Below are 25,573 nucleotides of genomic sequence, written 5' to 3' on the forward strand. Positions count from 1 at the left end.
AATAATATTTAAATGAGATAAAGAATGAGATAAAGAATCTGTTAGAAAATGTATTTGAAAAAATAGGTAGATGAAAGGTAAAAGTCACTATTTATTTTCCAATCAGTACAAAAATTTGATGTATTTACTGGAGGTAATTGGATTTATTGTGACGTACATACCTTTCACATGCGGAGTTAGCAATGAGCGAAGGAAGTACACAATTTTAGACCAAATGCATTGTCCTGGTCTGGCGTAACCCTCACGCGCTTCCATGCGAGTATGAAAAGACACCAAACTGACCAAAATTTCACCAAACACATTCATCATGTCCGAAGTTAACGTTCACAGCTAACAGGAACACGAAGAAGGACAGCCCCTTTTGGCCGTGTGTTGTGTTCTCTTAAATTCCAATTCTCCTGTTCTTACTTTCTTACTTGTCTTTGTGTTTTCACCAACAAATTTCTTCACCCATTTAAGTAAGAACCACTGTTCAAGATCCAAAACTTTTAATACCGTTTCTTTTGTTGTTGTTGTTGTTGTTAGTTTCACATTCAGTTCAATCAGTCATTTTCACTTCCTCACCTAAACCCCATATTTTTATTAATATTTAAATTACTTTATTTTATTTATCTTTCTCTTTTATTAAAAAAAAAAAAATTTCATGGGGATTTTTAGTAGCCTTGTAGGATACTCCTACAATAAGAGAGATTGGAGTTTTTTAATCAATATCTATCTTTATTATTTAATGTTAACCATCTTTTTCTGCTGGTCCAGTGCTGTACTAAATGCATTAAATTTCAATAACTATATCTGTCAATTAATAAATAATTAAAAAAAATTCATCTTTTTTTTTTAAGAATTTTTTTTTCATCTGGGTATTAATTATATTTATCATTTCTGAAAAAAAGTTTATATTTTTACTGCATTTCTAATAAAAACTTACAATTTTAGTTCTGAAAAATGAAATGGGTTTTGCCTATTTTTATTTTTCTTGGGTTTTGTTTGACTCCTTACGTTGAATTTTAGACTTTTTAGTACCTGGGATATTTATTTAGACAAATTTGTCTTTGTCTTTGTTGGATAGGGACAAAGTGAGCGACTAGGAGTCTGACCAAACACGAACAGTTGGGTTGCGTGGAGGGTTAGGCAGTAGCTGCGTGGGGAGGAATTTTGGGATTAATGGCTAATCTAACAGAGGACCCAGTTCTTGAAATTAACGGTATAAAGGTAAGGGAGGAGGATACAAATTTGGCTATAGACAACAAGGGGGTAGTAAGGGAGGAAGGTCAAGGTGAGAGAGATATGTCCCCTCCTGGAGGCAATTCTATTCACAGGTCAGGTTCAAGGCCTCAGCTTGACCTTAGCAAGGCTGCAATTGAAGGCAATTTTGAGGAGAAGGATCCCATAATTTTGTTGCCTAATCAGTCTGATGACATTTCTCATCTGGCTGTAGACCTTGGAGGTATAAATATTTCACCTTTGTGTTTTTTTCTTTCAGGCTATTTGTTCTTGTGATAGAATGATGAAAAAGAATACATGTGGTTGACTCTGAGCCGTCTCCAAAATGTTTGGGACTAAGGCTTGATTGTGGTTGTATTTGTTGATTTTGTGTTGTTTCTTTCTCTATTGGGTTGTTGTGAATGTTGCTTTTCACGTGTTTGTAGTTTTGTATATAACATTCTTCCATTCATGTTTGTTTTTTACTTTTTCCCTAAGAATGGTTTTTTGGGGCACTACACTGCTATTCTATTTCTTGGTTTCCCATTACTGTGTTTTCTTTATAGTGAGAGTATATTTATCCTCACTTTTCATTGCCTTTGCGGGGAAGGAGAAATGTTTCTTGAGTGCCACCATTTGTTTTGCGATTACTGTCAACAAATTAATGAATGTTTGTGCTTTTGAACTTCAATGGACAACACGATGCAGGGTTAATGCTAATGAACATAACTCCAATGTGATCAATACTACTTTATTTGCAGGAAATAACAGTCTTTTTACCTTATATGCTTGGCTGCAAGAAACTACATTTAGCCTTGTACCCCCACCACTTCTCTCTTGTGAAGTTATTTGTCAATAAATACTTATCAATTACCTTTTATCTTCTTGAATAAACTTTAAAAGTGTCAAGTATGACTGTTTCAATTGTAAATAACGGGTCCCCTGCTATCTTTACAACTTACAACTATCTTCTTGATAAATGTTCAAGTTTGTTAGAAGTCTCTTGAAGATTGACTGGAATTTAAGATTCTTCTGTGAATTATTGGCAGGGTCACTCATCAAGTTGGTCTACTTTTCAAGACATGAGGACCGATCAAGTAATGATAAGAGGAAGAAGACTTTGAAGGAGAGATTAGGGATTTCCAATGGTAGTAGGAGAAGCTACCCTATTCTTGGTGGGAGGCTTCATTTTGTGAAGTTTGAGACAAACAAAATTAACGAGTGCTTAGACTTTATTTCTTCCAAGCAGCTTCACTGTGGTGGTATTTCTCTGCATTCTTCCTTATCATCCTGCTTTTGTCATTGTTATTTACTGTTAAACAGAGTAGAATGTACCAGCTCGTCGAATTATATTTTTTGATTTCTACTAGTTTATGTGACTAAATTTAAGTTGCTTACATTCATTTTCATTATTTTCCCTCCTTTTTGGGGATGATGTGATATTCTCTTGTCGATAGGAATGGATTCGCGTTGGCATTCTGAGCTCCCAGCCGATAACAATGCTGTTATCAAGGTAAAATTCTGTTGAGCACTTTCAGCATCTCAAAAGCTGGTTGCATTTTGTACTGCCTTATGGAATAAAACACCTCAAGGCAGGGCTTTAAAAATTTTACACACTATTATACGGAATGAGATAAATTATGCATTAATTAGATTTTAGAGTTACTAATACAAAAAGTAGCATTTGAGACTAATTTTCCTCTAGACCTGGATTTATTTGATCAAGATTTAGCTACTTTTCCTTGTAGTTAGAAACAATTATAGTCAAAAAATTGCACCCCATAAGATTGCAATATCATTCCATTAATTGGTTATGCATTCACACTTTATAAAGCCCACTTTGCTTGTAATATGCTTCCTGGCTCTAAGGTCCTCCTCCCATTGACAACCCATTCATTTGGCATAAACATGAATCAGTCTTATTTTCCTTACACTCCTCTTCTTTTCATTCGTTGTCAAGGTAATTATTCTCTGAATTCTTTATTTTAGAAATCCTCCAAAATTGTCATATTTTTTCCTTAATTGGCACTTGCAAGTTCTTGATTCTTCAATCAAGATTGTGATTGTACAGCAGTCATCAGTTTCAAAGTTGCAAAACTTTTCAATTAAGGCATGGGTTATCTGAATTTTTTGAATTTGGTGGATTTTTTGTCATTCTTTTCACACATGCTTTATCAACAAGTTGATTATTGTATGAAGGCCACAGGTGGTGGGGCATACAAGTTTGCAGATCTCTTCAAGGAAAGGCTTGGCGTTAGTCTGGACAAAGAAGATGAGATGGATTGTCTTGTGGCAGGAGCAAATTTTTTGCTAAAGGTGGAAAATTCTATTTCTTTCTTATGTATCACTTGGAATGTGCTTGTTGGTATGCGATTTTTTATTATTTAATTGGTAAGTGACACAAGCACCAAGTGGATTTGAGTATTTTGTATTAGGAAAAAGAATTAATTTGATAATTAGTAATGAACAGGTAAGTTACATACCTTTTCTCCTTTCTAACCCAATACTTCTGGTATCATGATTGAAAGCTTTGAATTGGCATTAGTTTTGGATTTGTGGTTGGATTCTATTTTGTTTCACATTCTACAGCATGAAAGACCTAAGTATACTTAATGTTATATTCATATCTGAGCTCCTTATTGGAATTTTCTAGTGGACATAAGATGTTTGAGAAATTAAATTTAGTAGTTCTAGGCAGATGGTTTAATGTTCATAATACTTACACCATTACACATCTGGGTTTTTTTTTTTGGGGGGGGGGGGGGGGGGGGCGGGGGTGAGGGGTTTCTTCTTAGTTAAGAGTTGGAACCATGATTCTATCCCTTCATTTTTTACGGATTGCCTACATCAATGTAGCACAACAGCTATGGCAAATAGCCAAGGATGCTCACTTATATTATAATAACTTATGTGTGCAAGCACATGCAAATAAAATCATCAAACAGGTTGACTCAGTAAATTATGTCATGCCAATTAAATTGAAAGATGGAATATAATTTTCATATCTTGGTTGAAGATCTTGCTTCTGAGAGATCAAAATGTTATTACGTGGTTTACATTGTTGCTTCCAAAACGTTGGCATGAAAATGAACATAAATAAATATATTTTTTATGCTTTTTGCAGAAAAGTTACTTTTGTGCCCAAGATTTGCAGTTATTAGTTATATCTTAACCCCATTGTAGCCGAATAAATAATAACAATGATGATGCATGTTAAGAGAATACATACTTACCAAAAGGTTCATTATTTGTTGTTCTTTTCCTCCATTACTCATGTGCTTCTTGAAATAGTTAACTAGATATTTGACCATGTTTTTTAGTAGGCGATTCGCCATGAAGCTTTCACACACATGGAGGGTCACAAAGAATTTGTGCAGATTGACCACAATGACTTGTTTCCTTATCTTCTTGTCAATATTGGATCTGGTGTTAGTATGATCAAGGTACCTTTGTCTTTTTTGTTTTTGTTTTTTGCTCTGCAGTTTATTAACTGATAAGTGCTAAGCTAAACAATGGTAATAACTTTCTAAATTAATCTATGCTTTTGATTTGAGTTGTGGTAGGTTGATGGGGATGGGAAATTTCAGCGGGTTAGTGGGACAAATGTTGGTGGTGGTACTTATTGGGGCTTGGGGAGGCTGTTAACAAAGTGCAAGAGGTCAGTGTGATTTCTATTCAATTTTTTAGTGTTTTTATGTCTCCATCTCTGTCTAAATTTTTTGATAAGTTCTTGCATTACTTAATTCCATTTTCAGTTTTGATGAGTTGCTAGAGCTGAGTCAAAGGGGAGATAATAGGACCATAGACATGCTTGTTGGAGATATTTATGGTGGTATGGATTACTCTAAGGTATATGTTAATCTTAATTTTCATTTCTTCTGTACTGGGATATATAAACTGTACATGCCATAGAAAATCCTTAGGTTCTTTGAATTAGTCCAGATATTTATTTATAGATTATATTAGCCAGAGTTTTTTATTTTATTTTTTATAATCCATTACTAAGTATTTTCCAACCTTAAATCTTTATAGATTGGTCTCTCTGCGTCAACTATTGCTTCTAGTTTTGGCAAGGCTATTTCAGAAAACAAGGAGCTTGAGGATTACAGACCAGAAGATATATCCCTTTCTCTCTTACGAATGATTTCTTATAATATTGGCCAGGTGAGTTGTGTAATTACAGGATTTTATTATGCAAGTTTCCTAGAAAAATTCAATTAAGCAACTGCCATTATACCTCATCCAGAGTATATGGGTTAGAAAAAATAAGATGTTATAGCATCTCATCCTGTCATGTTAGCAGTGTTATTAAAAGTGTGCTCAAGCATGCTCAAAGCTCAATTTCCAAAGGACTATGCTGTTCACTTGTTTGAGGTGAAGCTCGTTTAATGAAGTTCCCCTTAGGTGCACTTTTTGAAGAAGCACAAAGCACACCTAGGCATACTTTTTTATTTTTTATTTTTGCTAAAAATGAATGAATCCTTAAAATTAACCACTCAATCTTGAAGGAAATGACATGGACCATTGTTTTATTGTACAAACACTATTCTTAAGGCGTTGTACTTCACAAACAAGGATAATCATTGATTATCCTTGTGCTTTTTGGTTGGTTATCTTTTGGATTTGTTACGATTAAACAATATACTTCATTTTGATCATAGCTATCACATTTTTGTCCCATAAGAGACTTATGTCAAAGACATTAGTGTGATGGCAAGTGCCCACCCCCCAAACAATATGGGTTTGAGTTTGGGAATCATCCTCTCCAAAATTGGGGGTAAGGTTTCCAACCAACTACCTCTCCTAGACCACCTTGTGCACTACTTATGACAAGAGAATTATACCAAATGTTATATTTAAACTTTATATGACTAGATTGTTATCACATTACTCATTTATAATTGATTTTAAATTTATTATACAAATTTTTTAAGAGATTGAAATAACTTATATAAATATGAACTTCGAAACTTTGGGCAATTCCACTATCAATTTGAGTTATTAAGCGAATTTTTTTTTCCACTTTGAGTTTATTAAATTTATATTAGTTTAATGTATATTTGAATCTTTATATATATATATATGAATATATATATGTATATATTTCTTTTTGATAAGTAATCGAAATTTTATTGCAAATGAAAGGAATTACTGTATGTTCACAATGATGAACATAATGCACCTTGAAGAAATACAAGCAAATCAATTAGAAGATCTAAGAGATTTGAAAATAACAAATGAAAGTACAATTGGTAAAACCCCATGCTGGAGACCAATCAAACAAAGTGCGAGGCAGCAAGGACTTCAATTGCTCGATAGATCTCATGCTCTCCTAAAAAATGTGGCTGTTACACTCTCAATTCTCAATTAGGGAAAATAAAAAACATATTTGGTGAACTTACTGCACTTGATCTGTGATTCATGACTTCAGAGGGACTTTTTGGAGATAATGGTTTATAAGTATTTTGTTTTAATATCTTATATTTAAGTGTGTTTCAATGATAAGGCCCTCTCAATCTGTGTACCTTCAGATAGTTTTGGTATTTTCATATTAGTTAACGAATCAAATAGTTGGTATCTGTATGCTGGCTGTTTATAGATCTGGTCTGACTCTTTTCCTGTGTAGATATCTTACTTGAATGCGCTACGATTTGGGCTAAAGCGAATATTTTTCGGAGGATTTTTTATAAGAGGTCATGCTTATACCATGGACACTATCTCGTTTGCAGTTCAATTTTGGTGAGTGTTACTTTGTTGAGGTCCGCTCTAGGATTTTATGTTTATTGTTAAAAATTTTTAAAAATATAAACAAGGCTTAAACCAGTTTTTCCTCATTCTGCACATAAAATGCCTCCTTGTTTGCTTTTGTGTTGGTCAGTTTCATCTCTAATGGGTTTTTTTTTTTTTTTATTTTTGGTTCATTACTTTTTTCTAATTTGACTTTAGGCTTTAAAATATAACTTTTCTTTAGGTCAAAAGGAGAAGCACAAGCAATGTTCTTGCGGCATGAAGGGTTTCTGGGAGCTTTAGGTGCATTCATGAGTTATGAAAAGCATGGTCTTGATGACTTGATGGTCCATCAGTTAGTTGAAAGATTCCCAATGGGTGCACCATACACAGGAGGAAAGATCCATGGCCCACCACTTGGAGATTTGAACGAGAAGGCAAGTGTAGTAAGAGTTGGCAAATCTGACTTGGACTGCTAGCCCACTTGAAACTATAACTGGGTTGGGTATTCTGCATGCTGCAAACCTAACTTGATGACAAATGAGTTAGGTCTGAGTTTGGCTGTTAACCTATTTATCATTAAGACGGTCCTACTAATTGCAGCACAGGATTCTCCTGGAAAGACTAATAAAAGTTGCCAAAAGAACTTTTTTTCATGATTCTCTGGAATCACATTTCTTTTCTGTTGTTTTCTGGAATCATATTCTGTCAAGGTTGAACTTATTCCACCTCCAGTTGGATAGCTTTTAAAGCCAGAAACTTTGGAATCAATTGATTAATGGCCAAGAGAACCTTTAAAGTTGAAGAAAACAATTGCAAAATTGGCAAAAGGAGAAACTAAAGGTTGACCTTTAAGTCATCTTTGTGACTAACTAATCTGGTTTACAACTTCATCATGCAAAATGAACTTGTACTTCAATCAATGGTAGTCTCGTAGATCCATTGAAACCGTTAGTATATAATTAGGGTCATCATGGGGTGTATATGTTGATTTCCCTCCTTTTCTCAGGTACTTTTAAGAATTAATTCATCTTATATCTGAGTTTTGTGTTTGAGCTTCACATTGGGAGCATGGCATTGCAATGTAAACATATGTCCTTTTCTGTTGGATTCATGTTGAGCTCAAAGAAAGATTATTCTTCTTATAACAAACATTAGATATCCGGGGAAGTATGAAAACTCACATACCTTGTCCAAGCCATTTCCTTCATTTGCTCCCAATGTGCTCAATAGTCTAGTACTTGAAGAGAGAGGCCAGTGGCTGGGTGAAGTCCTCATGTTCTATTTTAACTAATTTTGAGCTTTTACTTCTATGCTCTATCCTCTTAGCTCCAGAAGCCCATGCCTTATTGGAAATATTTTGGTTGAATTTCTTGTGTATTCGTACAAATTCTCATGAACATTTTGGATTCAAATGCAGATTTCATGGATGGAGAAGTTTGTACGGAAGGGAAATGAGATTACTGCACCTGTACCAATGGCTCCAACTGGCACTACTGGACTTGGAGGCTTTGAAGTTCCTTCATCCAAAGGAGAAACTCTACGTTCTGATGCGAGTGCTCTAAATATTGGCGTTCTTCATTTGGTGCCCACTTTAGAGGTGTTCCCTCTATTGGCAGACCCAAAAACGTATGTTGCATACTACTCTAATTAGATAAGCTTACTTCTAAAAAGTTTGATTTCTAATATTGTATTAGTTCTCCTGCAGGTATGAGCCTAACACTATTGATCTTGCGGATCCCAGTGAGTTAGAGTGAGTACTTACAGTGAATCTGGAATCTCTGATTGTCTTTTTACATAATAAGCGATAAGAATGGTTAATGCCCAATCATTACTTACAAAAATATGAATCTAATGTCTCTTTAGCTTATTTTAAATGTTAATCTTAATGTAGGTATTGGTTTACTGTGCTGTCAGAGCATTTGCCCGACCTTGTTGATAAGGTAAAAATAGATATCATCATGAAACCACCCAAAATCTCTCTCAAACACACAAATACACAATCTGGCCTTGCAACAAGTGACAAAAAAGTGAAATATCTGTGAAGTTCTGGTAACACTGCAATTAATGAACACCAAGTTTTTTCCTTAATCTGCTGTTTATTATGTGCTAGGGGCCGTATGATGTGTTATGCCAGCATCTGGCCCGCCAAATTTTCTGAAAGAAATAAATTAGAGAAAGTTATTCTTAATCTATTGTGCTCTGTGCATCCTTGTTTTGTTTGGTTATAGTAATGCTGTGCTACCACGTGTATATTGTTGGGAGTAGCTTGTGTGCTTTATTAATTTTTCATTAATTGTTTGGTATAAGAAGTGGGAAGCTTGAGAGCCAATATATGTATAAAAGCATAATAAGGGTTTGTTTTATTGTCTCATTATGATTGTGAGATTTTAATGAGCAATATGGCAGGCGGTAGCAAGTGAAGGCAGAACTGAAGATGCTAAAAGAAGGGGTGACGCTTTTGCTCGTGCATTTGCTGCGCACTTGGCGAGGTAGTTTTATGATTTCATAAATTCTATCTCATACATTTACTGCATAGTTTACTACTTCTGGAAAAAATAAAAAGGTTAATTGTTTGGGGATTAACAAAGTACATTCCCATTTAGATAGCTTCCTACTATAATATATATATATATATATATTTTTTTTTTTTTGAAAAGAAAAGAACTAAAATTGATGCATAATTATTGTTCTTTTCAAATAATTTAAATTAATGTGAAAATTTTCCAGGTAAAGGACAATAACTATTGTAGTTATGATCATCAGCTTAGGTAACTTACTATTTCTTTGCTCTATTGTTAAATTTTTTCTTCACCAAGCAGTGAGGAATCCTCATTCTCAGAGATAAGCAATATATCTGACTCTCTAATAGGTTGTATTAAGTCTACTACCCATGTTTCTGGTATTTCAATTCCTTGTTTAGGCTCTGCAATATGTTCTTGTTGCCCTAGCGTTGTAGCAACGTTTGTTGGTACTTGTAGTTCAGTAAGCATAAGTTTTGGTGGTATTGCCTCTCCTATCGGAAGCGTCATCTTCAATTTGTTGGGCACTTTTTTGGATGGAAGACTCAATGGATCCTAGTTAGGAACCAAGGCCGTCTACCCTAGCGTCCAAGTTCTTAAATTTCGCTGAAAGGGTTTGGATGACTTTTCCCAGATTTTCTAGAGTTTGTTCCATAGTAGATTGAGACTTAGAATTAGAATCTACATGAACACCGTTAGGATTGGAATAGATACTTCTCTAGATAGGATTGAGGTAAATATTTATCTTTCTTTCATTTCTACCTAATTGGTTATGGTAAGTTTTTTCCTTTTACGATGGAGTTTTTCATTACTGTACCAAAATTCTTTGGCTCTGCCTATCAGTTTCATCTTGGCAAACCAAACTTTCTCTGTCATCTAGTAAGCCTATTTGTTCGAAGAATTGATCCATCGCATGTAACCAATTAGTGAAGATGTGCGGGTCTTGATGACCACCAAAAGTAGGTGCTTTCAATATCACCATCATGGTACTAGAATATTGTTTTAATAAAGAATTGAAACAAGAACCAGGCTTGCTGCCTAGGGCTGTTGACCAGCTGTCATAGGGCATGGGCCTGAACCATGTGTTTCTGGTTTGCCAGGTTTGGGCCTGGGCTGTCTAGGGACAGGTTCACACGGCTTCAAAATGAAAACCCAAGAAAGGCTCTAATATGAGTGTTCAACCCTGGGTGAATGCATGTGAGCACATGAGACCCATCAACCCAAGAAAGGCTCTAATATGAGTGTTCAACCCTGGGTGAATGCATGTGAGCACGTTCACCTTTTCCCTCTGCCCGATTCCAAATCAATCTCTCCCATAGGCAAAGTCCTTTTTCCTTACTGAAATAGATTCACACTCGGTCAACCTCACAATAATCTAATTAGCTAATAAGAATTAAAATAAAAAACCAATGTTGCAGCAGAAAAAAATGTAATTTGACTTCTAAAATTAAATAATAAAAAATTAAAATAAAATGGTCTTCGTTCTTTCCGCATCACTAGGTTTGTATGAACTGAGCCATTGAATGAAAGTGAGAACATCATAGACAATTTGGTTTGGACAATGTAACATAAAAGTATCATGAAGTTGTTATTAATCATCAATTACTTTTGAAAGACTCCATGTATCTTTATTGCTGTTACTTTATCCGCTTTGAATTTTCAAAGTTTTTACCTATATCATTTACCAATTACAACTGCCCGAATAGGTTGATGGAGGAGCCTGCAGCATATGGAAAATTAGGCTTGGCCAATCTATTGGAACTAAGGGAAGAGTGCTTGAGGGAGTTCCATTTTGTTGATGCCTACAGAAGTATAAAACAGAGGTAACTGCATTTTTCTTTATCAAGCAGTAAAGGTTTTTCTGATTTTTCTGTTTGAAATATTTCAAGTTGTAAATGTGTAATGGATGATTACTTCCACATATTAAAAGTATGTTGTATTTGTGCACCACATGCAGAAAGTCATGTGTACAATTTAAGCAGTCTGCTTTGAGCAACGTATGGTTTTAATTATATGAGCATAAAACAATTTGCATGTGTACTTGCTTTGAGGAATTACGTGTGTGTGATCCACACAGAATGAATTTCTTAAATGTATGTGTTTGGTAGTATAGCATACATTCATTATCCTTGTTTCTAGGTGTTTTTTTTTTTTTCAAACAACAATCTTTAGCTATGGTTTAGTTTGTAAGTTTTTAAAAATAGATTAACCATGGAAGGTCAATGTGGACATGTTATTTTAGGTTTTATATTCTCCCTTAATTAATTATCTATCAATCATTTTATCTTTAGATGTGAAAATTAAAATAAAAACTGAACTACTTAAAAAAAAAATTAAACAGAAAAGGCTGAGGGGACATTATACAAGCACAGTGCTCTCTCTCTCTCACATACACATGCACACAGTCTACTGACACCTCTTCTACTTATTTTGTTTTGCCCTACTATTTTTTAATGTAACAGGGAGAATGAGGCATCACTTGCTGTTTTACCTGACCTGTTATTGGAGCTAGATAGCATGAGTGAGGTAGGAGTATTTATAATCTGCTGTTCTGTGCCTCTTGTTGCTCAACAGAAGAAGTTAAACTTTTCAATAGGAATGTTATTGCATTTTGTAATTCTGATCTTTCTTAAAGGTTATGCAGGATATTTCACTTGTCATTATATGCTGTTAAAACTAAGTTGTAAATTATGAGGTATTAGGGTTTAAAGGAGAGAAATGAGGAATAGAGAGAGAGATTTGAGAAAAGGTCTAGGGCTATGTTTATAAGTCCCTCACCTTAGCACATTTTTATTAGGGTTTATGGCACAATTACAATAATACCTTTATGCTAATGAAAAATGACATGCTTATATAAAAATAACAAGTAACTCTAACAAAACTAAATAAAACCAGAGTAGGGCAGATTCCTGGCTTGGTTCATGTGGCAATCACATGGGCATCCATTTACTTCCAGCATACTGAGGTGACTGTACCTGGCACTCTTTTAAAACCATTGTTCTGATCATTTGAAACCACTTTTTAATTTGCAGGAAGCCAGACTGTTAACTCTAATTGAAGGTGTTCTAGCTGCAAACATTTTTGACTGGGGATCCCGTGCCTGTGTGGATCTTTATCATAAAGGAACAATTATTGAAATTTATAGAATGAGTCGCAATAAGATGCAAAGACCTTGGCGAGTAAGTGGAGCCAAAAATATTCCCCATTCAACGAACTTGATTTGCTATTTTTATTGATCTAAGTTGAGTGCTGGTAGAATTTGTTTAAAAGAAATTTCTTGCTACGTGATTTAGGTGGATAATTTCGATGTCTTCAAAGAGAGAATGTTTGGGTCTGGAGACAGGAAGCCTCCCCCACATAAGAGAGCTTTACTCTTTGTGGACAACTCAGGTGCTGACATTGTTCTAGGGATGCTTCCCCTTGCAAGGGAACTTCTCCGACGAGGAACTGAAGTAAGTTTAGTTGTTTCTAATGCTAATAAGCTCTCATATCTGTCTATTAGCCATGATAGTAGGGTTTCATACCCAGTTTGTCTTGTTTTTGTTGGTTAACAATGAGAATGTTGTTACCAATCATTAGAATCTCTGCAGGGAAGAGCTGTTTTAGTTCTTTTACTCCTAACTACAGTGTGAGTTGAGATAATACTGATACAACATTTATTCCTTGCCCATTGATTAATGATTATGAAATAAAACATATATTCCTTGCCCACCAATGTAAATGTTGAAGTGATACTTCTTGTTCCTGTCCACCATACCCAAATATTACTAGTTTAGTATTTTTTTTTTTGGTTGTTTTGAGGAGATTATGATTTTCCTGCGCATAAATGCTTGAGAGAACAGTCAAAGTGATGGGTGTTTGACTGTTTTGATATAGGATCAGTTTCTTCTGCCAACTCATAATAACTGAGCAATGGGATTCTTTTTTGCAGGTTGTGTTGGTTGCAAACTCACTCCCTGCTCTAAATGATGTAACTGCAATGGAGCTTCCTGACATTGTAGCTGAGGCAGCCAAGGTCTGTCCATTTGCATGAATATTTCTATGCAATTGATCTAAGTCTTTTTTTGAGGTGTCCCATTTAAAGATTCATATCATTGACCATGTCACCATAATATTATTAATCCACCTTGTTTATATTTTTCAAGGATTATCAGTAGTCAGAAATTTTTTGAAATTGAAAATGTTGTCTGGGTTGCATGTATTTTTTTTTTTTTTTTGGTTTTATTTATTTGGTATTCATGGTTCCTTGATACATTGAACACAGTATTCTTGATGTCACATAATTAATCAAAAGAAGGTAATAGATTCTTCTTGTCCACAGCATTGTGACATCCTTCGCAGAGCTGCTGAAGCAGGAGGCTTACTCGTGGATGCAATGATCAACACCTTAGATGGTTCTAAAGAAAATTCATCTTCAGTTCCGTTGATGGTCGTTGAGAATGGGTGTGGGAGTCCATGCATTGACTTAAGGCAGGTCAGCTCTGAGCTAGCTGCTGCTGCAAAAGATGCTGATTTGGTATGATGCTCATTCCTTTTTTTGAAATCCATGTCAAGCATTACATTGCTCGACCCCCAGTTCAAGCCCCACAAATGGGGGTGGGGTGCCATCAAGCCAGAAGGACATTTGCAAGTAATCATGGTTTGTGCTTTGCAGATTATTTTAGAAGGTATGGGTAGATCTCTACACACCAACTACAATGCTCGATTTAAATGTGATGCCTTGAAGGTAAGACTCTATGTTCTTGTGTCTCATTTGGGATGTGAAAAAGAGGGTTGCAATTGTTTGTCTAGACTTCTTGATTATTTGACAACTTTATTGTTTGAGTAATAGCTCAATAAAATTTTCTGAGGTCATATTTTCCCGAGTTTGATGATCATGACTGTTATAATTTTTCGTTGAAATGAAGTCCTTGCTTTCAAACCGCATGCATGTAAGAAATCTTGTAAGCCATGTTGGGAGGTCAACGGGTTTTAAAGTTTTCCTTTGACACTTTAATGTAACGTGAAAAACTTTTCTTGCAGCTTGCAATGGTGAAGAATCAGAGGTTGGCAGAGAAATTGATTAAGGGAAACATATACGATTGTGTTTGTAGATATGAACCAGCCAGTTGAAAGCTTCTTTTCAGACACTCAAATAGTGACAGACACAGTACTTAAGAAGCATGATGTGGTGCCATATCATATTTAAGAATACAATTTAAGAATGCATTAGTTCTGTATTACTCTCTCTCTTTGATTTACCACCAAAGAGGCCCTTATTACACTGAAGAAAGGGTTTGAACTGGCCATCCAATCCCCTATTACCATATTTTTTGCTTGGCACAGCCCGATCAATTTATTATTAGTTTTTTCCAATATTTCAATAAGTTTGTCAAGAATATTGTAGGTTAATTGGTTGGCACCTCAATTTTTAATAGAGATATTCATGATTCATATCCCTAAATTATTGATGTATAAAAAAATTTTTGAATAAATTTTCTTGTAAAAAATTATAATCTTTAGTTATTTTATAGACAAAATAGAAATCATACTTTATAGATGTGTGTGTTCAAAAATTGAAAATTGCATGATATAGTGGTTAATGTAGACAACCATGTTTCATGCCTACTAAAAAAAATGCATATATCTTTCAATTATTGTTTCTCTTCAGACACTCAAATGGTGACACACACACACACACACACACACACACATATATATATATATATATATTACATGTGACTGAGAGGAGTTAGGAAATTTAAAAGACTAAGATTTATTTTAGTGAATTTACAAATATCTAATTTTTTTAGTCAATTGTTGTCAAAGCAACTAAATATGAGTAAGAATGTCATATTCTAAATTTATTATTATTATTCCAACTAAAAGTTATCTCTTAGATAGAATTTATAAAAATAATCATATAAATTCATTTGATATAAATAATTAATGCACAACTATAGATAATTAATATAAGCATTTACTCTATTAGCTAATTTAATGAAACAATACATTGATATAAATGCAAACTCTGTTAATTTAGAACCCTAGATAAAGAGAATATCAAGGAATGTTCCGCATGGCACAACTTCATACTCTCTAATATGAGGTCTCTACTTTTATATATATTGATTTTGCAAAAGAGAGGAACCGAAAAGATTATGAAAATCTAAAACGTGATCCATACAATTTATTAAGAATTGAAAGGCTGATATCTCATTCAGCAATTGTTTTTCAAGGTAGAACTCTGATAAACCATTGATTATACAATTTAATGGGCATTACTTAACTCTTTTTACAGTTTTTTTTTTTTTTTTCCCATAATCATTGAGGTAGCAAATTGTTAATTATAAACAATAAAATAGTGTCAGTTATGAGATTCATGTGAAAATCAAATTCTGAAAAATGGTGTGTAGATTATATGGATAAGCATTCAAAACAGGTACATTATAAACAATGTGAGGGCCATGCCACTTCAGTCCTTTTTCACGTGGTTTTCCATACATGCCCGTGATAATTGATAGAGGCCCTTTCAATGATAACCAATTTTCTTCTTCCCTGTAGTGGGAAGACATTCATAACATTTTGACTTTAGGCATTTTAGACTTCAATTGTATAAGAGATAATTATTAGAGTAAATCAATGGATTAAGGAATCTTTATCGGAATATAAAAAACAAAATGGAATCTTTACCAAAACAATAAATCAGTTGCTTAATTTTTCTGTTTTTTCAAAAAATAAAATTTTCCTTTCTTGATATTACTAAAAAATAATCCCAAAAAAAAAATATTACTAAAAAAATGACTTTGAAAGTGACAATTGAGAAAATTTTGTCCTTTCCCATGTAATCATGTTACTCAAATGATTTCAATAAACTTTTATATATGTATATTGTAAGGACGCGATTCGTGGCGGACCGTAACAGTGTTGGGTTCGCACGTGAAAAGGCCCCTAACAATATCATTTGTAGAGCGTGGGTTTGGAAGGCTAGGCCTTGGTCGACAGGCGGTGGGCTTTTTGTGGTATTCATACAAGTTTCGGTTTTCCTTCACCCCTGGAGTCTTTCTCCTGGAGGTGGGCTGGGTGGCTCTGGTTTTTGGCCATTTTTCCCAACCCCTTTCTTTAGGTTACCCCTTTTTCCTTTTATATTCGCCTGCGTTCATTGTCCTTCGTCCACGTATAAGGTCAACTTTTCCAAAATTGATACTTGTCCCATCAACCCATATTCAAAGTCGTTGGGGGTGGTTGCAAAAGCTAAAGATTGCGGCTCTGTCAGGTTCAGAGCATTGAATGGCAGTAAGAGCAGCTTTCCCTGGATATTTTAGATCTTTCGTCCTAGTTTCGGTCCTATACCGTTTTTACCCTTCCTTCAGGGGGGGACTTTGGGTCTGCCGAGGACTGAGCCGTCCTCGGCGATATCCACAGGCTATTTTGTCGAGCATGGGCCATAGCCCTCCTCGGCTTGGGCCTTCGGATTTTCCCCAAGTAGATGGGCCCGGCCCGTAAATCATTTGGACCCCACAATAGCCCCACAAAACCCGGCTGTCCAATCTCTTGGTTGGAAAGGGGGGTTTTGGTGATGCCAAACCTCTTCCTACGGCCCAATCAACTTGGCCTTTTAATAATGCTGGCGGCTCCTCATCTGTCCAAGAAATGCGCCGGTCTATGAGGCAGCTTTTTGATTTCGCGCTTGATGCGCTCTTATCGTTTGGGTATCCCAAAACGTGCTTTAAATGACCACTATTTACGAGGCTGCTTTAATTTGGCGGTTTGTTTTGATGGGGTGGAGAAACGGAATCGGCATGTTTGTGTTGGCAGATTCCTTTGGATATCTGAACCTATTAAATGTCTCCCGCTCCACCCTCAGTATAAGAAGGAAAAGTGGAGGTTATTGTTTTTTGTAAAGAATTCCCTCTCATCTTTCTGAGATTTGAAATATTTGGCCTCCCCTAGGGTTCATTTTACCCACTGGTTCACAAACTAAATCGTGATACACTTTATCATAACAACGAGTGATGCAGGAGCCAAACCCCTCCCATAAACGCCATGTTCCAATAAAGCTCATTATGGCTCGATCGGGACAGGGATAACGAAGACTCAAAATCAACCTCACCCTTCTTTCAGTCAAAATCCGAAGCAGGGACTCGTCACGTCAAACTTTCGGCGTGACTGAGTCGAGAACACCCATCATCAGTACCAACCGCTCTCCTATGAGCATACCTAGTATGGCTCCAGTGTGTTGGGAGTCAGGATCGAGGCAGGGACTAAGTGTCTCTACTTCTTCCTCTCTTCCTTCACTGGGGCTATTCTCCGTCTCCTTTTCTTAGTCTTCCCAGCACCAGTTCCATCCTGGTGCTTTCACTTCTCCCTCTTTTGCTCCTTTTTCTTTCTTTTCATCTCTTCTCTCTTCTTCTCCTCCTTCTTTACTCATGTCCTCCATCTTCTTCATTCATCTCCTCCATCTTCTTCATTGATTTCTTCCTTACTATTTCCTCCTCCGCCATTTCTTTCCAAAGAAGGTTCTTATCATAATATGAGCAGTATTGAGGCAAAGATTGGAGAGACTTTGAAGACGAGTTTAAAAGACGCCTAGCAGTTTACTTATCTGTACTACGGATGTAACTATCGCTTAGGCAGTTCACATTTTGTATAGGCTCGTTCGAGCCCTTCTTTGTACATTGTAATAATTTTTCGTACTAATAAAAATCGTTGTTATTTTATTTCGCATGTTTTGTCTCTATGCCTTCTTTTTTTTTTTTTGGATCTACAAACGCTGCTCGGCACAATAATATAGCATCTAAATCAATGACGGCTAAGACCAAAAGATTTGATAATAAAAAGACGTCGCCATAACTTTAATAGAAATGCTTGGCATAATAAGGCCGATCAGTGAAGAGTAATACTTACCCCATGCTAGCCGAGGAGAAAAACGAAGGCTTGATGTCATGTAAGGAATAACCATTTGAAGATATAGCACCCACCAAATGAGCGGCCTTCTTATATGACTAAGTGCTGGGGCGTTCTACCCCCTTCCTTACACCTTTATTGGCCTTAACCTTTTATGGTGTTTAAGCCGTGGATAAAGTGACCTGACATTTTTATCAAGTAACCCATCTTTACGAGATTCAAACCTTTTCTTATCCAAGTATCTGGTTTCCCCATTGGCTTGGGTCCGAGGACCATACAAGGCCTTGGTTCTGTCCAAAATCTGTAATTTTTATAATAATTTTTTTTTTTGTACTTGGTTTCCCCATAGGCTTGAGTCCGAGGACCATACAAGGCCTTGGTTCTGTCCAAAACTTGTATTTTTTATATTTTTTTGTGCTTGGTTTCCCCATAGGCTTGAGTCCGAGGACCATTCAAGGCCTTGGTTCTGTCCCTGGGCCCATATGCTGAACGGGCCTGGGCCGCGAATTTACTGGGCCCACAAATTAAGAGGTGTTTCCATAACCTTTGATCACGCGGTACCTTTTGGCGTCCCAGTGTTCGAGGTGCACGTTCTTGAGACTCCTTTAACCTCAGGGTTGCAGACGACGTTGGAAATCGAGCCAGAGACGTTTTGTCTGAAGCGTTCCTTGGGACGCTGCGCGAATTAAATGCCACCGGTTTACTTCTGGGTACAAATGGGATAGGGGATCACTTCACTTGCACATGAACTCTCCCGTTCCCTTCAGAACTATATTTCTTCCATATCCGCGATCTCTCTTTCTAGTGCCACTGCCTCAAAGCAAGATGTTTGAGGCTTGGATAGGGATGAAAGGTCTCCGCACGCTTCAGAGGCACCGAATCCTCAAGGTGATACGGTATGGACAAGGATGGCACAGATTCAAGCCAGTCCTCCGTCTTGACAGGAGGAAGATGGTATTCCTCCTTCTTTTAGTCAAAATTCGAAGCAGGTTCTGGTCATGCCAGATTTTTGGTATGTCAGAAAAAGGAATTTCTGCCATCAGCGCCGTCTGCCTTGTAGCAGGCAAATTTCTGCGGGGGCTTCCCAGCTTCCGGCTCCCTGCACCTTTTCTGTAGATGGTGTTGGCCTGAGGTCAGGTTCCCTGCACCTTTTCTTCATCGGTGCAGGCCCCAAGTTGGGTTCTTTTGCTGCCTGTGTTATGGGCGTGCAAAAGTACTGAGGAGGAATAAGGTCTCGAGGCAGTAGTCAACTTCTCCTCTGTGTTACCTCCTCGGCTTTATTTTCACTCTCTTGTATTCTTCGTTATTTACGTAGTTGGCTTCGATGTAGGCTTTGTTTCAGCTTTCCATTGTACACTGTACCGTTTCTTCGTCTTAATAAAATATGTGTCTATTTCTCTATACATATCTTTCTTCTCCGTAACCACTACTTTATGCATGAATATTAAATATGAGTTTGCCCTTAATGATATTCTAGGCAGAGAAACGCCTTAACACAGATTCCTACTAGTTTAGACTTACAAATATTATCAAACATAACAAGATTAATCATCAATAAATTAAACTCCTGGAACTAACCGGGATAACGGCTGAGTGCTGCGCGATGCGTGCTAGAGCGATGTTCGAATACGATAAACTCTAAGTAATTCGTCCGAGAGGGTAGCCGAGTAGCGAGGGGCTTTGGTTGTGCTTTAGGATAATATGTTGCGCCGTATCGCATCAACCCCTTTGATATTAGGGGATCAGGGGGTAGACCGAGGAATCCACGCAATCAAGGTATTAACCCATCTGCTAACGCGGAGCTCTCTTCGGATGGATTTTGAGGTTTATGTGCCATAGTTTTTTTTTAAAATAGTTGGTTCCCCATCCAGGTAGTTGGTTTCCCCAGAGGCTTGAATCCGAGAATTATGCAGTGCCTTGGTTCTGTCCAAAACCTAGTTTTCCACATCCAGGTAGTTGGTTTCCCCAGAAGCTTGAGTCCGAGGACTATGCAATGCCTTGGTTCTGTCCAAAACCTAGTTTTCCACATCCAGGCAGTTGGTTTCCCCAGAGGCTTGAGTCCGAGGACTATGCAATGCCTTGGTTCTGTCCAAAACCTAGTTTTCCACATCCAGATAGTTGGTTTCCCCAGAGGCTTGAGTCCGAGGACTATGCAATGCCTTGGTTCTGTCCAAAACCTAGTTTTCCACATAGATTTGGTTTCCCCACTTGAGTCCAGATATGCAATGCCTTGGTTAGTCCACATCCAGAGTTGGTTTGAGGCTTGAGTCCGAGGACTATGCAATGCCTTGGTTCTGTCCAAAACCTAGTTTTCCACATCCAGATAGTTGGTTTCCCCAGAGGCTTGAGTCCGAGGACTATGCAATGCCTTGGTTCTGTCCAACCACATCCAGATAGTTGGTTTCCCCAGAGGCTTGAGTCCTATGCAATGAGTTGCAGATAGTTGGTTTCCCCAGAGGCTTGAGTCCGAGGACTATGCAATGCCTTGGTTCTGTCCAAAACCTAGTTTTCCACATCCAGATAGTTGGTTTCCCCAGAGGCTTGAGTCCGAGGACTATGCAATGCCTTGGTTCTGTCCAAAACCTAGTTTTCCACATCCAGGTAGTTGGTTTCCCAAGAGGCTTGAGTCCGAGGACTATGCAATGCCTTGGTTCTGTCCAAAACCTAGTTTTCCACATCCAGGTAGTTGGTTTCCCCAGAGGCTTGAGTCCGGTGGACTATGCTAGGGCTGTCCACGGGTCGGTCCGGGTCGGGTTTGTGCCCAACCCGGAACCGACCCGATCATTTCGGGTTTTCCATTTTTAGACCCGCCGCCGACCGTGAACGGAGTCGGTTCGGGTGGTCGGATTTTCACCGGGTTCAGATCGGTCCTCGGTCGGTTTCGGGTTGTGTGAATATCTGCCGGATTTTGCCAAAAGTCGCCGGATATGGCGAGACCTGATCGGACCTTGACGAGATCTCGGCGGATCTCGAAGAGATCAAGCCGATCTCGGCGAGATATGGCCGGATCTCGATGAGTTCTCGGCCTATCTCTAAGAGATCAGGCCTAATGTCGACGAGATCTCGCCTAAGCCTTCGAAGTCGGACAGAAAATGGGCGATTTTCCTTCGAGTTCAGGCCGGATCTCAACTGATCGGACAGAAAAGGTGCGATTTCCGGTCAGATACGGTCGGGTCGGTTAAATATTGGTTTCTCAGCCTCAAACCCGCCAACCGACCCGCCGTTTTCGGGTTCAGGAAGTAGAGACCCGCCGCCGATCCGTCACCGGCGTCGGATCGGCCGGTTATCGGGCCGGATCGGACGGTTGGGACGGGTGGGTCGGGTTCCGGATCTGGATGGACAGCCCTAGACTATGCAATGCCTTGGTTCTGTCCAAAACCTAGTTTTCCACATCCAGGTAGTTGGTTTCCCCAGAGGCTTGAGTCCGAGGACTATGCAATGCCTTGGTTCTGTCCAAAACCTAGTTTTCCACATCCAGGTAGTTGGTTTCCCCAGAGGCTTGAGTCCGAGGACTATGCAATGCCTTGGTTCTGTCCAAAACCTAGTTTTCCACATCCAGGTAGTTGGTTTCCCCAGAGGCTTGAGTCCGGTGGACTATGCAATACCTTGGTTCTGTCCAAAACCTAGTTTTCCACATCCAAGTAGTTGGTTTCCCCAGAGGCTTGAGTCCGAGGACTATGCAATGCCTTGGTTCTGTCCAAAACCTAGTTTTCCACATCCAGATAGTTGGTTTCCCCAGAGGCTTGAGTCCGAGGACTATGCAATGCCTTGGCAAAACCTAGTTTTCCACATCCAGGTAGTTGGTTTCCCTAGAGGCTTGAGTCCGAGGACTATGCAATGCCTTGGTTCTGTCCAAAACCTAGTTTTCTCTTTGTGTGGGATCTTGGCTTTAGGGGAGTTAGCTCCTCAGCCAAGCCCCTAGAGTTTATCCATACGGTTAACGTTACCAAGTGCCTAGTTTGCTCTTTACGGGGGACCTTGGCTTTAAGAGAGTTAGCTCCTCAACCAAGCCCCTAGTCAAGAAACGCAATCCCTAACAAAACTTTATACTAGAACTCTATAACCAACGGTTAGATATATCGAAGAAACTCTATCGACCCACTTCCTATACCAACACACAAGTCTTTCCCACAGACGGCGCCAATTGTAAGGACGCGATTCGTGGCGGACCGTAACAGTGTTGGGTTCGCACGTGAAAAGGCCCCTAACAATATCATTTGTAGAGCGTGGGTTTGGAAGGCTAGGCCTTGGTCGACAGGCGGTGGGCTTTTTGTGGTATTCATACAAGTTTCGGTTTTCCTTCACCCCTGGAGTCTTTCTCCTGGAGGTGGGCTGGGTGGCTTTGGTTTTTGGCCATTTTTCCCAACCCCTTTCTTTAGGTTACCCCTTTTTCCTTTTATATTCGCCTGCGTTCATTGTCTTTCGTCCACGTATAAGGTCAACTTTTCCAAAATTGATACTTGTCCCATCAACCCATATTCAAAGTCGTTGGGGGTGGTTGCAAAAGCCAAAGACTGCGGTTTTGTCAGGTTCAGAGCATTGAATGGCAGTAAGAGCAGCTTTCCCTGGATATTTTAGATCTTTCGTCCTGGTTTCGGTCTTATACCGTTTTTACCCTTCCTTCAGGGGGGGGGGACTTTGGGTCTGCCGAGGACTGAGCCGTCCTCGGCGATATCCACAGGCTATTTTGTCGAGCTTGGGCCATAGCCCTCCTCGGCTTGGGCCTTCAGATTTTCCCCAGGTAGATGGGCCCGGCCCGTAAATCATTTGGACCCCACATATATATATATATATATATATATATAATGTAAAATGACTTAATTCTCTCTCTCTCAAAAAAATGATTATGCAAAATGACTGCAAGCATAAGTGTTGATTCGTTAGTGATAATCTTCTAGTTAGTCTCTCACATTATGCTCTCCGTGTTCCACAGTTTTTTATATGTACAAGTCATAAATATTATTGATGTTAATATCTTCTATGTAACGAAATAAATCCGAAAATCAAATTTCATTTAAATTTGAATTTTTAATTTTGTTAAAAAAATATCTATTAGCGCCCACTATTAATTTTTATTTATATAAGCCTCTTCTATTAATGGTGGAGCCAAGATTTTATTTTAGGAGAGCAAAATTTATAACTAACGCATATCTCCATAACCCTTATATGATACACCTGCAAACCTACAGAGTTTTGTATCCATTATGGATGAGAATAATGTATAAAACTTAGACCAATTTGTACTATAATTAAAATGCCACTCTTGTGAATATTAATAAAAGATAACAATATCTATTTTATTTTTTTGTTTAGGTTTAATTTTATATCTTAATAAGTTATGTTATAATTTTCATATGATGATTTATAGTAATTAGATAAACCTCAAGTACACCTTATATAGGTTTAATACAAACTCATAAAACAATTAAAATATAATAGTTTCAAACCATATAGTAATAAGTAATCATTTATACATCTAAACGTTGGGGGTTTAATTCGAAAATAATATCAATTTATGAAGTTTATTATATGATTATTTTCAAATATTATTACTTATACACTTTTTTTTTTGAGGGTGTATTACTTATACACATGGTTATGAAAAATAATATGTTACCACATAAAGTGTTTAAACTCATAAAACTTGTGAAAAGAAACAATATTTTTTTACACATTTTTCTCTTGAATTAAAATTTTGTTTCTTTATTATTTTTTTATCCTTATTTTTCTCATATAACTTTTACACCTTAAAAATATTAATATAACAGGAAATTTTTTTTCAGTGAAACTTAATATCTAAACAAAAAAATTAAAAAAATTACACATAAGAAAATGTAAGAACCTAAGAGAAAACAATATATATATATATATATATATATATTGTGGGTCCGAGAGGTCTGCAATCCGGCCCAAACTCTATCTGGGCCCAGGGCCCGTGCCGAGGAGGTATCTTGCCGAAGACGAATGATCAGTGGCCGAGGTAGCAAGGGGAACGGCTGAGAACTTACCCTGTCCTCGGCATTCCAAAACTTCAATGGGAAGACCAACACCATGGTGTAGGCAATCCCCAAAAAGCCCCCTCAAGGGGATGTGAACGGAATGGGGCCCATAGGGAATCAGGGTGTGAAATTGGACCAAGGAAAATGCGTCCCCTCTTTAGTAAATGCACTTGCCAATACTCAGAGCTGATTAATGAGAAAAGACGTTTGGACGGTGTAAACTTCGATTCATGCAACTAATAGAAAGTTAGACGGGACGGTTGATGGGATGGATACAGAAATAAGCTCCTGCCTGACCTACAAGTGGAGGGTCAGGATCAACCAAGACGGATTATATAATAAAAAGGAAGGAGCACCAACAGGGAGGTTGGGAAAAATGGCCAAAAACCAGAGCCTCCCAGCCCACCTCCAGGAGAAAGACTCCAGGGGTGAAGGAAAACTTAAACTTGTACGAACACCGCGAAAAACCCACCGCCTGTCAACCAGGGCCTATCCTTCCAAACCCACGCTCTACAAATGATATTGTTAGGGGTCTTTTTACGTGCGAACCCGATACTGTTACGGTCCGCCACGAATCGCGTCCTTACATATATATATATTGTCTACAATTAGTACAATGCTCTTGTGGTACAATATCTCTCTTTCTTTTTTTTTCTTTTTTAATGAAGAAAAGAGAAGTTCTTCAAGTTATTATTATTATTTTTTTGAAAAAGAAAAGTTCTTCAAGCTTGTTTCATCAAATTTGGTACATTAACTACTCGTACTTTTGTAAGGTTTCGTTTATGCTTAGTGAACCAAAATATTAGACACCAATGTGTCTATCTCATGTTTTATTTTATTTTTTGATAAGATCCCATGGTTTATTTTATTTTTAAAAATAGTTTTTATTTTTTCCGAAATAAATAAAGATTCCATCAGTATAATAAAAAAATAAAATATTAAAAAACTGTTCATAAATAAATAAGTAGAATAAAGATGAAAAATGAACCAAGTCAAACACATTTAATTAAGTCCGGGCAGGTAGCATCCTAGGATTCCTCAACTTTGCAAAGGAATAAGTTAGAAAAAAAGAAAATAAGAAAAAGAAAAAATAAAATAACATTAGATTTGCACTTATCTTTTTGAGATTCAAGTACATAAGTTTCATATCATAAATAATTATATTATTTATGATATAGTGGGTCCATATAAAAGTGATATTTTGTATTTTTTAATTAGATCTAGAAAGAACTGATTTAC

The 25,573-nt window shown here is 37.3% G+C and overlaps 1 protein-coding gene across 3 annotated transcripts; it reads left to right on the forward strand.

The window, feature by feature from the left end:
- Positions 1–312: 312 nt before the first annotated feature.
- Positions 313–14,892, forward strand: LOC115964087 (pantothenate kinase 2). Of its 3 annotated transcripts, XM_031083399.1 has the most exons (23): positions 318–458; positions 1,067–1,444; positions 2,250–2,462; positions 2,658–2,713; positions 3,400–3,516; positions 4,524–4,643; positions 4,764–4,858; positions 4,956–5,049; positions 5,233–5,364; positions 6,827–6,939; positions 7,172–7,364; positions 8,348–8,556; positions 8,636–8,680; positions 8,822–8,870; positions 9,337–9,419; positions 11,156–11,272; positions 11,912–11,975; positions 12,482–12,628; positions 12,743–12,901; positions 13,381–13,464; positions 13,771–13,965; positions 14,104–14,175; positions 14,472–14,892. In XM_031083399.1, the coding sequence occupies exons 2-23, from the start codon at positions 1,162–1,164 to the stop codon at positions 14,559–14,561; spliced, it is 2,730 nt and encodes a 909-aa protein (XP_030939259.1). In that variant the 5' UTR covers positions 318–458; positions 1,067–1,161; the 3' UTR covers positions 14,562–14,892. The 3 variants fall into 3 exon arrangements, with proteins under 3 accessions (XP_030939262.1, XP_030939259.1, XP_030939260.1); XM_031083400.1 differs by lacking the exon at positions 318–458 and having other exon boundaries at positions 942–1,444; XM_031083402.1 differs by lacking the exons at positions 11,912–11,975; positions 12,743–12,901; positions 13,381–13,464; ... (1 more) ...; positions 14,104–14,175; positions 14,472–14,892 and having other exon boundaries at positions 313–458; positions 12,482–12,584.
- Positions 14,893–25,573: the final 10,681 nt, after the last annotated feature.

Source organism: Quercus lobata, chromosome 10 (genome assembly GCF_001633185.2).
Source record: "Quercus lobata isolate SW786 chromosome 10, ValleyOak3.0 Primary Assembly, whole genome shotgun sequence".
Taxonomy (NCBI): domain Eukaryota; kingdom Viridiplantae; phylum Streptophyta; class Magnoliopsida; order Fagales; family Fagaceae; genus Quercus; species Quercus lobata.

What these genes read in the sequence shown, in the direction of transcription:
- LOC115964087 (XM_031083399.1), top strand. Translation starts at nt 1,162, where the DNA reads ATGGCTAATCTAACAGAGGACCCAGTTCTTGAAATTAACGGTATAAAG. An exon ending in CAAGCAGCTTCACTGTGGTG is followed by an intron (nt 2,463 to 2,657) that starts GTATTTCTCTGC and finishes TCTTGTCGATAG; the next exon opens with GAATGGATTCGCGTTGGCAT. An exon ending in GAGCAAATTTTTTGCTAAAG is followed by an intron (nt 3,517 to 4,523) that starts GTGGAAAATTCT and finishes GTTTTTTAGTAG; the next exon opens with GCGATTCGCCATGAAGCTTT.